At 38.8% G+C, this 22,543-nt stretch overlaps 2 protein-coding genes across 4 annotated transcripts in view; both read right to left on the reverse strand.

Annotated features, from left to right (window-relative positions):
- The window catches only part of LOC147176684 (protein kinase C-binding protein NELL1-like), a 179,322-nt gene extending 161,327 nt beyond the window's left edge, over positions 1 to 17,995 (reverse strand). For 2 of the 3 annotated variants that reach the window (XM_086071424.1, XM_086071421.1), the window contains exon 1: positions 17,820 to 17,995. The gene's annotated coding sequence lies outside the window, so the exon portion shown is untranslated. Of the gene's footprint in view, positions 1 to 14,640; positions 14,719 to 17,819 lie in introns of all 3 variants that reach the window. The other variant, XM_086071422.1, reaches the window with a different exon arrangement.
- Positions 17,996 to 20,001: 2,006 nt separating this feature from the next.
- Positions 20,002 to 22,543, reverse strand: part of slc6a5 (solute carrier family 6 member 5) — a 32,547-nt gene continuing 30,005 nt past the window's right edge. The window contains exon 17 of the mRNA XM_086071425.1: positions 20,002 to 20,156. Within this exon, the coding sequence (XP_085927551.1) occupies positions 20,043 to 20,156 (114 nt within the window). The 3' untranslated portion in view covers positions 20,002 to 20,042. The remainder of the gene's footprint in view (positions 20,157 to 22,543) is intronic.

The raw sequence follows: 22,543 nt of genomic DNA on the forward strand, positions 1-22,543 counted from the left end.
GCAGCTCATTCATTCACACGAGACAGACCTGCTCATTTTCTCGTCGTCTGCGCTCTCAATTACAAAAGCATAAAACATGACCAGTCTAACAGTAGCAAGGGGAGTTTGTGTGGCAATTTCGAAAGCAACACGGCGTTAGAGAAGCCATCAATTCAGCACAAATCAATGGTTTAAAAAAAATGTGTGTTTCATCACGGGGTAATCCATTTTTTTTTTTTTAGACCAGCTCATCAGTTCGGTGATGTTCTTCTTGCTTAGACGAGCCTTGCCAATTGTTTCAACGTTTCTCTAACATCATTTTTACGGGCATCCATTTTTGCAACATTCTCCAAATATAAATCCGAAATAAGCATCACTATATGACTACCTGCATAACTGCCAAAGCACTGTAATAAATTTCAGGGATATTTGGAACGCTTTGCGTACGCTCATTCGGACTGACGTCGGTTTATCAATAACATTTCAAGATTTTTTCTAATAGGTTTTCTGGTGAGCTAACAAATGCACGCACGCACGCACGCACATACACATACTCACCCACACACACACACACACAAAAAAAAAAATATATATATATATATATATATATATGTATATATATATATGTATGTATATATATATATATATATTTAAAAAAAAAGAAAAAAAAAAGAAAAAAAAAAGAGCAATGATGATGACATTTCCGAATGAACAATACTGAGCTCTTAAGAAAAAAAAAGAAAAAAAAAAAAGAAAAAAAACATTTCAAGGCTGTAACTACGTGACTGCCCTGTTTGGACAGACGCAATTGATCGTCGTGATCACATTCGTTGTTATCAGAACGACCTGCTAAGTAATTGGCAAATTCACAACAGGGTGTTCATTATAGATATGTTATGTTACCCAACCACGCATGTGGACGCATGAATAATTAACTCTTTGAAAATTGCCGTATCGGAGGCATGATGGTAGAATGGCTTGTTTCTTTAATGAGGGACGTCACCGGTCTCGGTTACGTCTCAGTTCCAATCACAAGGGACGCATGCAAATGCAACATTGAAAAAACGTCACTTGAGATTCAAACCCAGAACTTTTTCTTGCTGTAAAGCAGGGGTGTCAAACATCCGCAAATGGGTTCAATCCGGCCCGTGAAAAGATTTTGTAAAATTTAATTAAAAAAAAAAAAAACATACAATACATGTCAGACCAATTAATCAGCCTGCCACAATCAAAACATCTCCATTTGCAATTTCAAAAGCAATCCTCAGATGAACAATGTAACTTGTACATGGAATTGCCCTGCATGTCATTATTTTACAAATAATCTAAAATTATGGTTTGTTTTGGAAAATTTTTTTTTTTAAATATAGACCAACATAAATCAAACGTAAACATGCTAAATACGACACATTCAACTACAACTAACACAAACACATATGACAAGGATTAACGTCCTTATAACTTCAGTAACTGTGCCACACAATGCATTCTGGGAACAATGCATATGCGAAACATAACATAACGTACCTGGAACTTGAAGAGAATCTTCTGTTTCAATTTAATTATAACTGTTTAGATTTAGTCATAACTGTTTTTAACTTACTCAGCAAAGATTGTTAAGTGTAATAATGTGACCAAACGTTTGAAGATTCTTCCTTCCACATTTTATCACTTAATTAGCCATCTGTTTCGGGGGAGAAAAAGTGTTATAATCAGTTCCTTTGTTAAGTTTTATGAGGTCTACAAAAAGTGCCAGGATGTCTTGCAAACTGTGTTTCCGCCTGCGGGGGGGGGGGGGGGGGGGTCGGATCGTGGCCGGGCAATGTTTACATAGCAATTGAGCATTTGTGATTGTCTTGTGACTCAAGAGGGCAGAGCAAGGGGAGGGGGCAGCGGGGCAGGAAGAGGAAGGGGAGGGGCTTTTTGGGATACTGAAATTATAATGGCGGCTGCAAGTGGGAGGAGCTTTACAGACGCATGGGGAGAGCATGGCGTTTGGCCACACATGTGTTTCTGTCCAGAAATTTCTGAATAAATAAAACCTTCGAAGGAAACCCGATTCACCGATCTCAACTCTGATTCTGAAAACAACTTTACGAACACGCGGAAAACTTAAAAGGATCGTTTTCCAACAAACTCATATGGGCAAAATGTTGCTGCGTTCCATTTTGCATTTGTGTTATTTTTTGGAACGATATATTTACAGTTGAGCCCCGCAAATAGCAAACATCTGCGTTTAATTGAGGCCAAAAGTTATATACCATGATTTTACCGATCCGGCCCACTTGGTAATATATTTTCCTCCATGTGGCCCCTGACCTAATATGAGTTTGACACCCCTGCTGTAAAGGAAAAACAGCTAAACCAAGTTTTTCCATTTCAAGTTGTTTGCTTTCAGTTGGTCCCACTGGATGCCCAACAGCCAAAACTCATGACAAATTAGCGATTGTAAATATACACAATATGACCATAACTTATACAAATCTATATGAATAATACTAATTAAATGAAGCTGCTTTCCTGAAACACATCAAAAGTATTCCCCTGAGAAAACTTGCTATCCAATTGATTTATGTCAGTTTCAATCTGTGACTGGACAAAATAGCACACCGGAAGGTCAAGGTGACACAACCCTGATATTCTCTTGGTTGTTTCCCTTTCAAAGATGTATGATGACTCAGAGCTATAAAAGCACGGCTGCAATAATAAACCAGAAACCGCCAATCTGGGAAGGTATGCGATACTTCTACAGTATATTCACTCCTCGATGACAGCCCATGAAAGAAACGACTGCTCTGCCAATGCACTGGGCCTTAGTAGAGAAGGATGTCCTCCATTTTTATAGCTAATCCTAATATACACTCATGGCTAAAAGTCATGTGTCATTTTTCTCCTTTCTCTCTCTGTGCCCAGTTTTCGTTTGCGTAGATCCTCCAACTGACTGTCACGTAAGCGACCCTTAAATTAACTCATTTGCTCCTAAAAATCGCAATACCTTCTATTTTAAATGTTTTAAGTTTCTCAAAGAAGTATTTTAATGTTTTTTTTTTATGATAGAGCATACAGAAGGCTTTGATGCAGCCTCTCAACTGCAGACAACAGTTGAGGAAATTGTAGTTATTATTAAAAAAAAGGCTATCAGGTGGCAGCAGAGAAAAAGAGATCAACCAGGGCCATGTTGAAAAAGAAAAGTTAATTTTACCCGCAGTTCTATACAGATTTGTGAATAATGATGACAATTCTAATGCTAATTGCTGCAAAACTGAAACAGATACAAATACTCTAGACTCTAATCTTTCTTTTGGTAGGTTCCATGTTTTTATAGCAATAGAACAAAATATTAATGCGCTTTGCAAAATCAGTCAAAATCCAGTAACAGTCAGGAGCGAAGGGGGTTGCTTCAGTGAAAATGGCTGTGAGTGAATGAGTTAAACGAGGGCGTACCACTGGCCTAAGGGCTCCAGCAACAACCGATCACGGGCTCGCCTAGTTTCTGGGTTTGGTCATGTGACATTCACAAACTTCCTTGTTGCTACTTTACAACACACCGGTCGGTATCATATACAACACAAGAGAATTAAATATTCTACCTACAACATACCAAAAATTCGAAGCATAGATTACAATATTCCTTACAGGCATATATTCTCTCTGCTCTGTGGGTTTAGTAGGAGACCTTCTCTGCCCCTTCTTCTCTTAATTACGCTACATCTACTAAATCCAGTAGAGCGCAGCGCTGTCTGGCATGTTGCCTTTCCACAACAATGCTTGCCTGTTGCATAAAAACGATCGCCTAAATATATGCGATATTGCGGGATCGCAAAAGACAAGACGAACCGCGCTAATGCGAGGAGTCTGTAATCAGTTCAGGTCCAGTCGAAAGGGTTTGAGACTTAACTGTTGACATTCAACACAACCAATCAGCAGACTCAATGTATTCAACGGCCAAGTAGAACCCACTGGGTCAGCTCCAACTCTGAAGGGGTCCACTTATGTCATATGGAAAAAACAGTTGTTGACCAATATCGACTAAAAGTCGTCACTCAACACAGAGAGGATATTGATTCCCATCAGAGCGGTAGGAGAATATTTAATTGCGGCAAAAATAATGTATGTGCTCTTCGAGAGGAAGGTCAATCGATGTGTGTGTTTGCATTTGTTACTTCGGATGTGAGAAAGGTGAGAAAGGTCAGGTTGTGTTTGTACATAATGAGTCACGTTTCGTTTGTATGCGCGGACAAATTAACCGTCCAAATACAACAGCTGAAGGGCATGAAGCTATATTTCACTTTAGCAACATTTGGTCAACATGTTATTGTTTGTGTGAGGGAATGCTCATAACCATATAAGCATGTATCAGCTGTATTTTTTGGATCCGTTATAGAGGATGTAATAATAAAAAGAAAACTTTTTGCGTGCGTTTTGAGTTACTCGAGTCAATGGTTGGCAGGACGAGGCTGCGTTAATCTGCCCCAGTCGAAGCAGACATCGCAGTGTGGCGCCCAACAGAGCAGCCTGGACAATTTACAATGACAAAATTGGATCTTCTCTACTGCCATCTCTGAACTAATGAAGGCTTCTTCTCCAGAGCACATTCCTCCGACTAACCTTTCACTCCCCACTTCTCTTGATAGTATGCAAATAAGAAGACAGAAACGGTGGCACGCTCACCAGAGGTGTTTGCATAATTGTCTGCTTCCCTTTAGTGATTAAAAAGCGCGCTTTGATATTTCTTGGGCTGTGCTAAGAGGCTGTGCCTGGTAATTACGCCCTGCCTTGTAAACAAATTGTCCTGAAAGACCATCTCCTGCCAGGAGCTGCGAAGCAGAGGACAGTTAAGTATGTTGCACTCATTAAACAAAACAGGTCGAGTCTTTGTAGCCTTAAAAACACAATTGAGACTACAAATGAGAATTTTTACGTTTGAATACAATTCAAGCTGAGCATTAGTTCCCCTTCAAGAAATATTTATATCATGCAGTCTGTTCCCGCTCTAATACAAAGGCAATTTGTTGAGTCGGGTAGTTTAAGCATTTCAGTTCCATAAAAATATTTCATGTCGTCTCCGCATGGTTTCGATGTGGGGTATGGCAGTGTCCTTCCTGAAAAAAGAACAGAGAACAACAAGAATGTTTGTTTTCCAACTCGCAAGGAAATTTGCGTGTGAAGGAGATTCAATGTTTGTGATTCAAGTGCTCACAATGTACCGACCAACTAAGAGCCACGCTGTGCACAGTAACTGTTCCGCTACAGTCTTGAAAATTGCAGTAATGTTGCATTTTTAACAGGAAAGGGTATATTAACTCTTTGACTGCCAAGCATTTTCAGAAAATAAAACATGAGGGTGCCAGCTGATTTAGAGCATTTTGACTGATCTTTCAAGGTCCACAGAACATTTTGTGTTTGGACTATGGAAACACAGATACTACCAAATGAAAGATTGAACTTTTGATCTTTCATCAAAAAAAAAAAGTTTGTTTCTACCTCATTCAGTTTTTCAGTAATCAACAATAGAAAATAGGTTAGTTTCACCCAAATGCTCTGTTTTGGACCAAAATACGGAGAAATCAAGCTTTTTGTGAAACGATATTATTTCATGCACTCTAGTGAATTTGACACTTTTTTTTCCCATGAATGATGCCACAAACACTTAAACAGTGCTTTACTTCAATAAAACACTACCACCAACAATGAAAAAAGTGTTTTTTTGATAGCAAAATAAGTTTATTTACATTCAACAGTGTAACAATTTGACAAAACAATTTGGCAAACTATGTACAAATGTGTACAACTGTGCATTTACAATTGTGTGGATGTTTCAACGACACCATTTTTCTTTTTGTGTGGTATATTGTGTAACACTGCCCTGCGTGCAAGGGGACGCAGCAGGATTTGCACCACAGATTAGTTTCACTGCGGTTGCCCCTTCGCGTGCACTTTCTTGCCGGCCTTTTTTTCCGGGGAGTAGCAGGTATGTACTGCAGTGTGTGTTTGGCCATGTTGCCATCAAGTCTCCTCTCAGGATCATGATACGGTGACCTGGTGTTGCGTCTGGCTTCCTCATGCCCTTCAGTTCCTATACCTGCAACAACTTCCTCCTCCTCCTCCTTGTCTTGTGGTAACAGCCACCCTCTCACCACCTAGCCGGATAAACTCCAAAAAGTGTTGGCACTTCCCAGGATTTTTTGTTTTGTGCAGGATATATACATTGAACATGCATATTTGAAATAGATAGGCAACATATTTTTTGTGTAATTTCAATGTTTTTTCCGCGTGAATGGGTGGTAAGAGATGTTCTGATCCATCTTATCCACTCCATTCATGGTGGCATCGTAGTCCAGAACCAGTGTCTTCTCCGTGATCAAACTGTACCCACTCCTCCGATGAATATGCATTGGACTCAGGGTACTCTTCATCGTCCGATTGAACGTCCGCCTGTGCAGAAGTGCTCGGTTGTGCACCACGTTTTCCGGCGCAAGCATCGCTCGCCGGTGAGGCTTTACGACGTGGTCGAAGCCGCCACGTCAACGCTTCAACTTCGCCGTAAACCTCGGAGTCACCATCATCATCATCAATGTGCTCTTTAGCACTGGTCGATGCTTTTCGTCTTTGAAAAAAATGCTTGCCATTTTCGCTTCCTCGGCCATTCTCCCCTCAACACTCCACCTCACGTCTTCTACTACTGACTCCTCCCCGATCTTGTCCAAAGAGTCATCGCTGCCATCTAGTGCCCATAAATAGTCATTATACTCACTTGATCTGCTTGATACTTTGAGCACAGCTGGCCAAGGCTTTCCTCCACCCGTTTCCATTAAAAAACATAGTTAACGTCTTTTAACGTTTTTGGCGGCACTCATTTGGATTTTACTAAACGTTATTAAACGTTTTTGGCGGTCAAAGAGTTAACTGTCAGAAATCATGAAGAATGCGTTTGGGCAATTTGAGCATTTAAATGTGTCAATGTTGACAAGCAATGTATTTACCATAAGTCTCTGATGAAAATTGAAATATGGATTTGGATATGGACACATACGGACATAACAATTTGCACCATGCGATTTGTGCAATCTGTGGAGCGAATAGGAGAGGGACGGTTTCTTGATGAAACTGCTTCAATTGGGTAATAGGATAACCTAATTTCTGATCTTCCTATAACTAGTCGGGAACTGCTGATTTCCCGCTCATCCCTCCTTGTACACTTTAAATGACCTTTATTATCACATGAGGTGCGGCATTAAGGACCCAAACTCAAAACTCAATTCTGTATGACAGAACAAAGGCCTATTTGACAAACTAAGAGTGGCTAATACAGGACCCTAGCAACTGCATAGCAACTGATATCATCATCATCATTACAAGGGACATAGCAACTGCAAATGTCATCACAAAAGACATAGCAACTGACAAAATCACACACAAACGCAGTTCCAACCTAGAAATTTCACAAACTCAAAGCACATCACAAGAAGACTTTAAACTCAGCACAAAAATAGTTTAATCAATCGGGTTTTTTTGTAAGAAATCCTACACCCTGCTCTTTACTTCAACAGAAAATTGTTGACCCTTGCTGATTACTTTTATTAGTAGTTGCTCCCTTGAGAAAACTGAGGAATATAAATATTTGAACCTTTGGCTTGACCCTCACACACATTGATTCAGTTGTATCCATTCCATCTATGGATGTTACGACACGTTAATGTATGACCTAAGTTTACACATCTTGCTCTTACAGTATTTTATATATAGTATACTGTATTCTGATTTGTGAGTAAATGGCTAGTGAAAATATGCCTGAATGAATTAATAAACTGAATTTAGATATCCTGTTCATGCAGTTCCATTTAGAAAGGACATATATTATGTGATTGGTTCTGGATATGGAGATATGTGTTTGTATGGATGTCTGAGTTGTATTATGTTTATTGGATTTATTGGCCCCTCTCTAAAATGAGATGACTCATCTCAAGGGGTAACTCTACAATTAAGGTTTCCAAGTATGTGTACTAGCATCTCCATACATTAGTTTTAAAATATTAATTTCAATTTCCTTCCTGAACTGCATCAGTATTTACTGGCGCTGCATTTAAAGTAAATTCCTCTTATCATATAATGACTAGACTCGAAGGCATACATACTTGGTGATAGACAATGTATAATATACTGGTCAGTGTTTGTAATGTGGGCAGGTCACCCACATGCACAGTTAAATCGGTGTTGCCATGGCATCCGCTGACAGAAGAGCAAAGTCCCATGTGCCACGCTTTGCGGCGAAGGGATACATCACAGACATTTATTAGATTCGGGATGCGCTGGCGTCCAAATGCAGATGTCAGCTGACAGTGGGCCATTTTCAGGTCAAGACAATTCGCACTGCACTGCACTGCTGGATGTGGCTAATAAGAATAAGAAATCAACTCGCGTGATTACACAGCTCCCAAAACAGCAAAAAAATATATATAATTTAAATGGTGATGTGGTTATTTTTGGGAAAAATACTTCTTGCCATCTTTCTTGCCAACCTACTTTTATATATATATATATATATATATATATATATATATATATATATATATATATATATACATATACATATATATATATATATATACATATACATATATACACACACATATATATATATATATATATATATACACATATATGTATATACATATACATATATGTATATATATACGTATATATATATATATACATGTATATACATATATATATATATATACGTATATATATATATATATATATACGTATATATATATATACATATATATATATACGTATATATATATACATATATATATATATGTATATACGTATGTATATATATACATATGTATATACATACATATATACGTATATATATATATACAATATACATATGTATATATATATATACATACGTATATACGTATATATATATACACATATGTATATACATACGTATATACGTATATACATATATATACATATGTATATTGTATATATATATATGTGTATATATATACATATATATATACTGATTCCAGAAACAACGCTATCACAGTTTATTTTTTATTTTTTTTATTTATTGCTGTGAATTGATCATCTCACAGGTCGCACCTGTGGCAGCTTCAAACCAGATGGTGTGATATCTAACTTTTGCACTCAGGATTCAACCTACACCACACAGACAACCAAGAAGCATCTTACTTAGCCTTAACCTTAGCGAAACATTTTGGCAAGTGTTCATGTTGGGAGTGTGGAAATACTTTCCTTTCAAGGCTGACAACGTTTTTCCTCCACTTACAGGAGCTCACATATCCTTGAATGTGAAAAAGAGATACAGGGAATAATACAGTATGTGTAATACACTACACTGAAACTGAGGGCTGCTTTTGAATGCGATAAAGTCTGTTCATGAAAAATGTACATTTTTGTACAGACACAAACCCTTAAATCTCTTGAAAATGCAAACTGTAAATCTCCTTGAAAATACAAACTGCAGCAGCGGTGAGGCGTTAATGACCTCATTAGATTCTCTCCTTCCTAATGACTAGCACGGGGAGATTTTGCACACAACTTTCTCGGGCTGCGCACACAGCATGTGATCCACATGTTCTTTGTGTCTATCTTTCAAATATTATAGCATTCAACACATCCCAAACCCTGAGGACAACCACAGAGTCCCGCATTTCTGTAATTAAGCCCTTTAAATGTACATTAAATGCCATCGATTAAGGGAATGGAGTTATTAACTCGTTAAAAGATCAGCCCGTATTGTTTGTATATCCAAAAAGGCATCCTTCACTTAAAGAACACATTGCTTTCAAATTAGCCAATAAAAAAAAAAAAGCACTTGCGAACAAGCAACCGATATCTGATTGCGTCAAGTTGGACCTTGACAAAGAATTCAATCAAATCTCAGTGGAAACGTCTTGGAACAAGCCTGCACATTTCAATTGTGTAGCGTTGTTGATCGAAGCTTGGAGGGCTTATCTGTCGATGCAGGCATGTCAGGCCTTGCCGGTACTTCCCATTCAGGACTGCAGCGCTGGGAGCACACGCGGGGCCGCCCGAGTGGGAGCTCTGGTCCCACAGCAAATGGAAGAAGAACACGATCCACTCTCATTTTCTACGCTTGTGCCAACACAAACACGCTGATATACTGCGGCGGCCCCAAATACAATACATGCAAGCAATGCCAATGAATAAGTGCACATTTCTGTGGTCAATAGTACAAGCGTGATTACTTTCAAATAATAATAATAATAATAGCACTAAACAACGGTTTCCTCCCACATTCCAAAAACATGCATGGCAGGTGAATTGGACACTCCAAATTGTCCATAGGTGTGATTGTGAGTATGGTTGTTCGTCTCTGTGTGCCCTGCGATTGGCTGGCAACCAGTTCAGGGTGTACCCCGCCTACTGCCCGAAGCCAGCTGGGATAGGCTCCAGCAACCCCGCGACCCTTGTGAGGACAAGCGGTACAGAAAATGGATGGATGGATGGAATAGTTTGTCCGTCTTTGGCTAGTCAGTCTTTGGCGCTATTTGTACTTTTTAGAGGAAAACAAAGCCACAGAAAAAGTAAAGGACTTGCTGTTGTTATCACAATTAAACATTTGTCATCATGCAGCTAAATGAGTCAGAGGCGTCGAGTACTCTCATCAAGCTAAAAAAAAAAAAAAACAAACACAAAAAAAACCGGCGGTGTGCTTTGTGGAACTTGTGGGTAATCATGCAAATCACTGTTTTCTAGGATAGCGCACTATTTAAATGAGCGTAAACGCCATTGCTTGTTTGCCTAAATAACTACAATTGTGTAAGTATAAGATAACCGTCATTTTAGCTAAGACTGCAAAAATGCCCTGCTAACCTATTCCAGTAAATGTTCTGCTCAGGGCGGAAAGCCCCAAAATTGGATCTAATCTGGTTTAATATGTCTACTTAGAAACATTTACCCATCATTTTGGTTGAAGTCTTTTAATAAAAATCTTTTTTTCCTTTGAGCTTTTCCCTTCAGGGGTCGCCACAGCGAATCAGTTGCCTCCATCTAACCCTGTCCTCCTCATCCTCTGCTCTCACACTAACTACCGTCATGTCCTCTTTAACGACATCCATAAACCTCCTCTTTGGTCTTCCTCTAGACCTCCTGCCTGGCATTTGGAAACTCTCTGACTTTATCTCCAAAGCCTCTAACATGTGCCGTCCCTCTGATGTACTCATTCCTGGTTCTATCCATCCTGGTCACTCCCAAAGAGAACCTCAAATACAGATGACCATTCATTATAATTTACGATTTTTGGATCTCATCTGTCCTTCCTTCCTTTCCTCAGTCTCTCCTTTGGTCTCTTGAGGTCTCCCTAATTTGTTGGAATTGAGATGTTTCTGGGGTTGGTGAAAGACTCTGGTTGGTAACCCGGTGGGTGCTGGATTTCACTTTCCTTTCTTTTCTTTGATCCTTCCTCGGTTCTCCTGACAACCTCACGACTCTAGCTGGATTCTGAAGTATTCGGTTTAGGTGAACGGTATGGGATTTTTAATAGGTTTTAGGTGAACTAATGAGTACACACTCACACGCACGCACACATACTCACCCACATACAAAATAAAAATTTATAAAAAATAAAAATGTATACAAAATACAAATTTATAAAAAATACAAATTTATAAAAAATACAAATTTATAAAAAATACAAATTTATAAAAAATAATTTATAAAAAATACAAATTTATAACAAATCATTTATAACAAATAATTTATAAAAAATAAATAAATAAATAAAAGAGCGCAATGATGATGACAGAACAATACTGAGCTCTCCAAGAAAAATATATAATAATAATAATAATAATAATAATTCACGATTTGTGTAATCACTGAAAACAGTCATGTGGCAGATTAATCATCTGGACAGCACAAAGCACACATGTAAATGACCACATATATGTCTAAGAAAATGTATAAAAGTTTGCCGGTACTGTATAATTGTTTTGCATTTTCATGCTGAAGATAACACCAGCACAACAACTTACAGTGCTTGGGATGTAGCTATATGCTAATCTGGCATCAATATAATTATATATGTGCGGCCTTGCTCGAGGGTTGCCTTTTCATGACTTGCTGCGTACGGAAACTGAGATAGAAGTGCCCTTGACTGCTCTCGTTTGGCAATTGCCAAATCCTCAGCAAAGACCATCTCTTGTGGTTGTCCTCAACGTCGCCAAATGACGCTTAATTTGTAGACATTTTTAATTGTTTAATCGTTTACGGGGTGTGTAGAAAGACGTGACTTAATATAGCAACAAATCAACTAAGGTTGCCAGCCACCTCACCATGATCTGTTCTCAAGAGTTTTGAGAATTCCCCGCAAAAATGTCACCGCAATTAGTTTGCTTTAATGCTAATCAATGGCGGTAGAAACAACACAAATTAACATTATTAGAACTCAGTCCTATTTAAGCAACACAATCAACGCCAGGCTCAGAATAAACACACCACCAGCAGCTCAATTTGAGAGCTCACCAACCTCCCTCTGTGAATCTTGGGAACAAGAACCATTGTACAAAATGGTGATTAACACAATTACTTGACTTACCCCAGTTTGGATGAGCTCTGGCAGGTAATTCCACTGAGCTTTTTTTGTTTGACGGACGCGCCCATACAAGTTCCTATCATAATCGTATGTGCACGGAACAACAAAAGCAAAGAAGAATGGCTTTGCAAACAATCGTGACAATAGAGGAAGAGAACATTAGCACTTGAAGAATGAAGATTGAAGAATCCACATCACTTAAGCACATTTTCCATCCCATAAACAAACACCTCGCATCTTAAATGCGAGTTTGAATAGGAATCAAGAAAAGGCCAAAACCCTTCATAAGGTCCCAATCTTTGATCAGTGCAGCCACCTCAACCCGTTTGTGTTCCTTTAGTGATTCAATAATCATCTTTCTTGATTTTCCCCTCCAGTCATTGTTTGGGCCGCTTGTTGTTGATTCTGACATTTTTCAGTGTGGGCCTCATCAAACAGAATACCCACCGTTTGTTGCAATCAACAGCGACAGAGGAATATAATCACAATAAACTTTGACTGATTGAGAAGGGCTTAAACAGCCCGAGTGTTCCAGGCGACTGATGACAAAAATGCACAAATTCATCACGTGGCTGAATCCATTACGGAATGAAACAAGATTTCGATAAATGCTTTCTGGGAAAAGCTTTTTGCTCAACAATGAACAACACGGCAGAGGTTTTAAACATTTGCTGATATGAGTAAACTCTTGGTTATCATAGTTCATACTTTTGTCACTTATATGATAAAAAGCAGTCGGCAGGGCAGTCATAAATTTAGAAGGGGGTCGTCAAACCCTCAAAAAATCTTTACAATAATATGTTCTATGCAGCCTCACTTGTCTTCTGATGAAGGTTGTGATTGTAGAATATAAATTAAATATCAAAATCCAACCATTTTTAGCCAGGTCAGTGGGCGGCCATTTTGTCACTGGCTGTCGGCTAAAAATGACATCGCAGTTGCTCAGGAACCAATCAGGGTCCATGATTGGACCCTGAGCAACTGTGATGTCATTTTCAGTCAACAGAAAGTGACAAAATGGCCGCCACCTTAGATCAATGAAAACAGGTAGATTTTGCTGCTTGATTCATATTCAAGCATAGACTAGTGGGGGCGCATAAAACATATTATAAAGAAAATTTTAGGGTTGGCTTCCCTTCAACTCAAATTTGCACACATACGAGTTCTTAAATGTGCAAGTGCTGATTTACAAAGTCATTTCCTCTTTGATTACAAAGGCCATTTTTGACACTAACTCATTCACTGCCATTGACGGCTATATACGTCGAAAATTCATTTGAACTATTTCTATTAGTTTAAAAAAATTTCCCCACTTTTGTTAACAAGAGTATGAAAACCTAGGGGGGAAAAATTGTACATTTAGATATCAAATTTTTGATTAATCGTGAGTTAACTAGTGAAGTCATGCGATTAATTCAGATTAGAACATTTTAATCGCCTGATGCCCCTAATTTTTAATAAACTTTTCTTCTTTTTTTTTGAGAAAAAAAGAAAAGATTATTACAAATAATAATAATAATAATAAAAATTACTTCTTTTTTTAAAAGAGAAGAAGAAATGATTATTAAAAATGAGGGGCAATTGTTCGTAATTAATCACATGACTTCACTAGTTAACTCATGATTAATCACAAATTGTATATCTGTTCTAAATGTACAATATTTGTTTCTAGGTTTTCAAACTCTTGTTAACAAAAGTGGAAAAAATGTGAAACGAATAGAAATAGCCGTCCGTGGCAGTGAACGAGTTCAAAGTGGTCACTCAATGCCATAAACGTGTGTGCTCATGAATATTACTCAAAACTCTACAAGACAAAGTTATCAAACTGCCATTTTACATATGTGGTCACCTGTTTTTTTCCCGTTTGTTTTGTTATATTTCTACTATATTATACAGTATGCGCACCTGGCTATAAATGTGAGACAATATATGCAATATGGAGATGAACAGGTTACAACTGAATATTTCCTTGTAAAAGCCCAAACATGCACTCCAAGTGCTTTCTCAGTGGTCCAAAACAAGCCTGACGATGGACAATCCATCATAATCACAAGTGTAGACTGTACGGTAGCTTAGCTGGCACAGCAGTCTTCTTCGAACCTCAGGTACAGACATCCAAACAAAGCAGCGGCTTCTCACCTCCTCTGCAGGATGCCAGAGAAAAACAACAAATGAACCACAGGCAGTAGCAGCCAAATTTACACCCTTCATCGAATATAAAATGTCAATGCACACAATTCCTTCCAGTGATGGATGGGCGAGAGCTGCTCTCCTCACGCTACCTTGCGGAAAAGCACACGTTTTGAGTTTTGTAAATGCCATTACAAGTTTTAACTAGAGTCTGTACTATTCTACAAAACTAAATGGCACTAAACGTCTGCATCTTATGCAACACAGTAGTGACCACTGAAAACACACTGTGAAGTAGAGGTGTGCCAAAAAATTATCTATTCCCATCAGAATCGCGATTCTCATTTAGTACGATTCAGAATCGATTTTAAATGTCCCAAAATGTATTTTATTTAAATTATTTTAAACTGTCTTGCCCTTGTTTTTGTGTGCTGTTCATGTTGTACCCGATTTGGCCACTTAGGGGCAGTGTGGTTCCGCATGTCCTGATACACTGTTAAGTTGTAGCCACATTAACTTATTCACTGCTATTGATGACTATAGACATCAAAAATTCATGTAAACTATTTCTATTAGTTTAACTTTTTTTTCAATTCATTTCATTTTTTTATGAAAACCTAGATTTTTTTTTACTGTACATTTAGAACAGATATAAAATTTGTGATTAATCGTGAGTCAACTATTGAAGTCATGCGATTAATTATGGTTAAAACATTTAATCATCTGACGCCCCTTATTTTTAATAATAATAAAAAAAAAATAGGATTGTCAGGCAATTAAAACATTTTTTATTGTAATTAATCACAATCATTTTTCTAGGTTTCATACTCTTGTTGGCAAAAGTGGAAACATTTGTAAACTAATAGAAATAGTTCAAATTAATTTTTGACGTCTATAGTCGTCAATGGCAGTGAATGAGTTAAAGAGTAGAAGGAAAAAGTCACGATCAAGTTATTCCAAAAAAGGTTGTTTTTTGCAGCATAGGAAGAGCATATGCTGGTGAGTACTTTTAAGAAGCGTTTTGTATGAATAGACGTTCTTTTGAGTGATAAAAGTGCCACAAGTAGCGCGCTAATTAGCATTAGCGAGTCAGACTGGAGTAGATGATGACTAATCTTTGCACATCTATATATTGAAGCAGAAATCATATTCAATCAAATCATTTTGAATCAAAAATCATTCCTTCTGAATCGAAAATCGCTTCCGAATCGAATCGCAGGCCCAAAAATCGGAATCGAATCAAATCGTGAGAAGTCAAAGATTCCCACCCCTACTGTTAAGTGCATTGTGAAACATACAGTATGCAAGATGTCTTGCTTAAGGACACCACAGTCGTGGGTCATATGCCGGTTTGAATGAAAGGCCGAACCAGACCAAGTCGTCAACTATCGCCCCCCCTCTGACTCGCGCTTCCTGACATCTGGATTTTGACCTGCCTCACTGCCGCTTCTTCTCTCATCCCTCTTCTCCCCCCGCGAGGATTGAAGTGAGGCCGTAGCTGTTGCTGTAGAAGATTCTGAATTGACCGACCAGGAAAGGACTCGAGGAGAAGCGAGCAAGCACTTACCCACAGGCGTCTGCCTGCGGTGCTTCAAACCATCAAATGGACTCTCATGTGGTTTCAACTAGCATTGAAGAGCATTTATTTATCATATCACAGAATACGATCAATGTTGCCCACTCGGTATCCAGAACATTCTGGTCATGCTGAAAGGCGGATCCCTGCATCTGTGATCTCTTCTTAAGGTTTTTTCTTTTCCCCCTGCCTGGATGGGAGATTTAGACCCATAGATGTTGTTGATCTCTGTGAACTCCAGACTTGTGAAACCCTTTGAAAATCCTTTTCGATTATACATTAGAAAATTCCCTTGATTTATGTTTGACCAAAATGTGCCCTAAACCTGAATCGTTGCAGACCATTCAACATATTATTTTATTAGCTGCATGCTAATAGCGCAATTATTATTATTATTATTTTTTTTTAAACATGCTGTTATACAACAAGGCGTGTCAACGCTTTCTCTTCAAGTGCACTATAAATTCAAAGAATTAAGCCAGCGGTGGCCTGACCTTTAGAAAGACTTTGGCCAGAGACGAGGGACATTTATCATTTTCTAATTAAGTTATGTGGCAAAAGCATATCCTGTGTGCCTAAAGTCTGTGGTAAAAAGGTACTCGATCAGTATGAAATTATTACAGAGGCATGTTTAATTAATAAAAATATGAACCAGGCGTCACAGCTAATTTATCAAAAACGGACATGCCATAACTCTCCGGCTGATTAAAATGCTGCTGTGGGTCCATTCATAAGTAATTGTGACATTTATTTGTATGTCATAGCTTGAGTGGTTGTGTCCAGCCAAGTGGTGCGAATCTTGTTTTCACTGCGACTCTCCAACTGCAGTCCCGCCATAACACCCATTACATCTTGTGTTCTCAGATATTACATTATCAAATAGAACATTGCCCCCACTGGTACTAGCATAGGTCTGAAGATTACAACCGCTATATTAAATACAGGAAATTAACTGAGGGAAAAGAAGTGACTGAGGCAGATAGAGATTCAATTCATATTATTTTCTCCAACATGAAGATAGGGCTGTGCAATGAATCGAAATTCAATTACAATTATTACACTCCACAATTACAAAACCAGCATAATCATAACAAATTATTATTAATACTATCAACCAGTTCAGGGTGTACCCCCCCTAGAAAATGGATGGCTATTAATACTATTTTCTTTAGTTGTTGGAGTTCTTTAAATTGATACATTTGCACCTTTTTTAAATTTTAAAATAACTAATTTCATAAATTTTGTTTCATCCAAAAGGAATTTCAAAGAAATGTATTTTTTATGTTTAACCATTTTCTTGTTTTGTACCAAAAAATAAATGATCGTCCTAATCGTGATTTCAATTATTACCAAAATAATTGTGATGAATATTTCCTTCATAATCGAGTAGCTCCATGAGATAACATGATAATTTAAATGGAACTTCGAAAATTGTACACCCCTAAAGGAAAGGTTGAAAAAGTCCAACAAAATTTGCGTTTCAAACAATCATTTAAAAAAAAAAATGACACATGCAAATCACATGAAGAATGAACTTACCTAAAATGATTTTACCATACAGATGGTGACCATATAAGTAGTGCATGAGAAGCAGCCACAAATGTTGCCAGTGATTTGACAGGTCGACATATCTCAGCAACTTATAAAAACAATCAAGTCCATCAAACATTCTGGAAATTTCCTAGCTTCGACAAACAGTATGACCGCTCTCGTGACTGTCCTTGCACTGCTACTGGCCGGGCAAGCCACACCCAGTTGGTTCAAAATGAACCAATCAAATTCGCTGCTTTGCCGTCACGTACCTTCGTGAGGAAGTTTTTTTTTTTCCGTCGGCGGAAGTTCACCCTCATATCAGTCAAAATGGCGCGCGGGAGTGACGGTTGTTTCATTCAGCAGTTTTAAATGATGAAAAACACATATAGTCATTTAAAACCCAGCAGCTGACGGCACTGGAAGTCATTGATGTCATTAGAAGACGTGTGCCAACACCTCAAGATGTTGTTACATGTTCGCCAACGTCAGAATATGTAAGTAGCACCCACAAACTATTTCATGACGTCACGTGTTGCTCTTCGCTGATTGGTTCATTCCACTGTCTTGCTTGCTCGTCTTTGAAATGTGTTTTCCACGCTATGTTGCTGCTCTATGTAAATGTATTCTGTCTTGGTTTGTTGAATGCAAACAGTTTTCAATGTTTTCATTCAAATGTATTCAAACTGTTATTAGCGCTGTACGGACAACACCTAAAAGACAAATTACATCCTAATACAGCATTTCCAAATAACCACAATCTTACACATAATTTTAAAATAATGAAATGTAATAATTTCCCTTTTCAATTTTTTTCCATCGCTTGTTTTTATTTCAAACAAGTCTCCTGATGATATCGCTCCAGACTAAATATGTAGATCAGAATGAAGTGATGTGTGTTCACAACTGCACGCCACTGTTTGTAGCCTGCCTCTCTGAGCTCTGTGTGATAATTTATGTATGAGCGTGCGCGCTAGCGGTGTGCATCTGTGTGTAGAGAATGTGCGCTTGGAGAAGAAATGAGAGATTCCTCCATCCCGGCCGCTCTGTTGAGTCACGTGGCGTCTGTGAATTATCTTCCTGAGCGATGCATCTCAGCTCTCAGCTTGGCCCTTGGCTTTGGAAAGCTGCACCCACGCCACGCCAATAACACTGTTAATCTCGCTGACATTTGTGTTCACTGCTGTGGGGCTCAACATCATCAAGAGTTCACCTGGGTGGGTTCAAGGTAGCGATATGGTATGGAGGCGCGGTTGTTCAAAATCCATATGGATGATTAAACTTGCAGTAATTATGTTTCACATTGTTTAGCATCTTTTGACTTTTTGATATGCACCAATGACGCAAGAAAAATATTAAGACTCTCTGAGGGTGATTTAGAGATGATGACAAGTTGAATTTCGAAGACGTAGGGCTCTTATTTGGTGCCGTCGTGGGAGTGAACACTTGCTACAGCCCATTCACAAATATGTTGGTCATTGTTTTTTTTTTATTTGACAGGTTAATCTAGCGAGAAGAGATTTTGGATGGAATTCAAGTGCAACACATGCATGTGTAAATTAACTCATTCACTGTCATTGATGGCTATAAACGTCATAAATTCTATTTCTATTGGTTTAACTTTTTTTTTCCACTTGTTAACAAGTGTATGAAAACCTAGATTTGTTTTTGTACATTTAGAACAGATATCAAATTTATGATTAATCGTGAGTTAACTAGTGAAGTTATGCGATTAATTACGATAAAAAATATGAATCACCTGACACCCCTAATTTTTAATAATATATATATTTTTTTAAATAAATTAAATAATTGTAATTATTTTTTTTCCAATTTTTTATCTTTAAAAAAAAATTAAGAAAAGATTATTAAAAATTAGGGCCGTGAGGCGATTACCATTTTTAATCGTAATTAATTGCATGACTTCACTAGTTAACTCACGATTAATCACAAATTGTATATCTGTTCTAATACAATAAAAAAAATCTAGGTTTTCATACTCTTGTTAACAAAAGTGGGAAAAAATGTTAAACTAATAGAAATAGTTCAAATGCATTTTTAACGTCTATAGCCGTCAATGGCAGTGAATGAGTTAATATTTGATTGATGTCTACATCCACAAGCACTTTGCCCCCCCCCCTCCTCCCCCCACAAAAGACTCCGTAAAATGCAATCATTGAGTCAATATGACATTGACAAAATTGGTTTCTGTCTTCCAGCCTTGTAGCTTGTTTAATTAGAATTACGCGAGTGTATCAGATGCGCAGCGTAGCCTGGAGTGCGCGGCGGTCCCAGACGCGCTTTTCTGAGTTTCTCCATACTTGAGCAGCTTCTCCGGGGCTTGTCCTGCGCGAGTCAGCAGCACGCTGTTAGTTGTAAGATGAACACAGCTGAAAATACAGCTGCGAGGCTACAGCAACGACCCGCTCTATAACAAGTGGTGCTGCAATTTGACAGAAATAACTATTGTAGTGAAGCACAGCTCAAGAGAGAGGTTTTTTTTTCCCTCCGTGAAGTTTCTCATTTTTCCAATAACTCTTCCCACCTTTGAAATGTGTTTTTTAGTTTTATTACAGTTCTATTGTGACAAGAACTATCTTTGGCCTTAAGCATGTGTCACTACATCATAGGTGTCAAACTCCGGCCCTGGAGGGTTTGGATGTTTCCCTTCTCCAACACATCTGATATATGATCAGTAGGGGTGTGCCCAAAAAATCGATTCTCACTTTTAAATGTCCCAAAATCGATTTTGTTTAAATTATTTTATACTGTCTTGCCTTTGTCTGTGCGTGCCTTTATTTGGAGCGCTGTTCATGTTGTACCCAATTTGGCCACTTAGGGGCAGTGTGGTTCCACGCGGTCTAATACGCTGTTAAGTTGTAGCCACATTAGAGAGTAGAAGGAAAAAGTCACGACCAAGTTATTCCAATAAAAGTTTTTTTTGTTTTTGCAGTGCGGTGCCGTTCTTTTGAGTGATAAAAGTGCCGCGAGTAGCGCGCTAATTAGCATTAGCGAGTCAGACTGGAGCAGATTATTACAATTCCTTGCACATCTATAGATTGAAGCAAAAATCATTGTCAATCAAATCATTTTGAATCAAAAATCGCCCTTAATCGAAAATGGATTCTGAATCGAATCGCAGGCCCAAAAATCGGAATCGAATCGTGATACATTCAAAGATTCCCACCCCTAATGATCAGCTCATCAGCAAGCTCTGCATGAACCTGATATAACGATCCTGCTGATTGGAATCAGCTTGTGTTGAAAGAGGGAAACCTCGGAAACCTGCAGTGGAGGACCGGAGTTTGACACCTCTGTCCTTCATGAAGCGACTCAGTCAATGAAATTGTTGATTCAAAGCAGCTTTATTGTGTGGGCTTGTGTAAGAGAGGCACAAGAAGCACGTTCAATGTGATATTGTGCTCTTAAACCTTCGTTGTTAACTCATTCACTGCCATTGACGGCTATAAACGTCAAAAATTCATTTGAGCTTTTTCTATTAGTTAAAAATGTTTTCCTACTTTTGTTAACTCTTTGACTGCCATAAACGTTATAAAACGTTTAGCATAAACCTAGGGAAGGGCGCCGAGGACGTTAAAAGACGTCCCCTATGTTTTTTTTTTTTTTTTTTTTCAAAAACGGGTGCAGGAAAGCCTTGGGCAGCTGTGCTGAAAGTATCAGGCTGATCTGATTAGTCAAAGACTCGTTTTTGCCCCTAGAGGGCAGCGATGACTCTCTTTGCACAAGGTTGGATGGGCCGCCCACCGTGGGCGTCAGTAGAAGACGTGAGGCGGAGCTAGAGTGTTGAGGAGACAATGGCTGATCCAAGCCACAATGGCTTGACCAAGCAACCGGTTACAAGCAGCTCAGCTTGAGCATTTTTTTCAAAGACGGAAAGCATCAATCAATACTAAAAAGCGCATTGATGTCAACGATGATGATGACAACGAGCTCTACGCCAAAGTTGGAAGCTTTGGCGTGACTGTTATGAACACGTAGTAAGCCTCACCGGTAAGCGCGGCTAGCGCGGCTAGCGCTGCTAAGGCCGGAAAACGCGCACAATAGCCGGCCGGGTACTTCTACACAATCGGACATTCGATCGGGCGATGGAGAGTTGGCATCGACCAATGCAGATTGATGATGATGATGAAGATGACTCCGAGCTCTACGCCAACGTGACTGTTATGAACACGTAGTAAGCCCCACCGGCAAAGCGCGGCTAGCGCGGCTAGCGCTGCTAAGGCCGGAAAACGCGGAGCTGCACAAGCGGACATTCGATCGGACAATGAAGAGTACCCCGAGTCCAATGCATATTCATCGGAGGAGCGGGTACAGTCTGATCACGGAGAAGACACTGTTTCTGGACTACGATGCCACCATGAATGGAGTGGATAAAATGGATCAGAACATCTCCTACCAACCCGGTATAGCAACTGAAGGACACGGGGAAGCGAGACGTAACACCACCGTAACGTAACCGTAGCATGATCCTGATATTAGACTTGATGACACACTGCAGTATATACTTGCTATTCCCCGGAAAAAAACGGCCGGCAAGAAAGTGGCGCACGCGAAGAGGCAATCTGTTGTGCAAATGCTGTTGCGTCTCTTTGCACGCAGGAGAGTGTTACAAAAAGAAAAACTGTCGTTGAAACATCCACATATTTGTAAATAGCACCACAGTTGCACACATTTGTAAATAGTTTGCCAAATTGTTGTCAAATTGTTACACT

This window comes from Leptonotus elevatus, chromosome 3 (assembly GCF_054856555.1).
Source record: "Leptonotus elevatus isolate MCC_2025b chromosome 3, RoL_Lele_1.0, whole genome shotgun sequence".
NCBI classification, from domain to species: domain Eukaryota; kingdom Metazoa; phylum Chordata; class Actinopteri; order Syngnathiformes; family Syngnathidae; genus Leptonotus; species Leptonotus elevatus.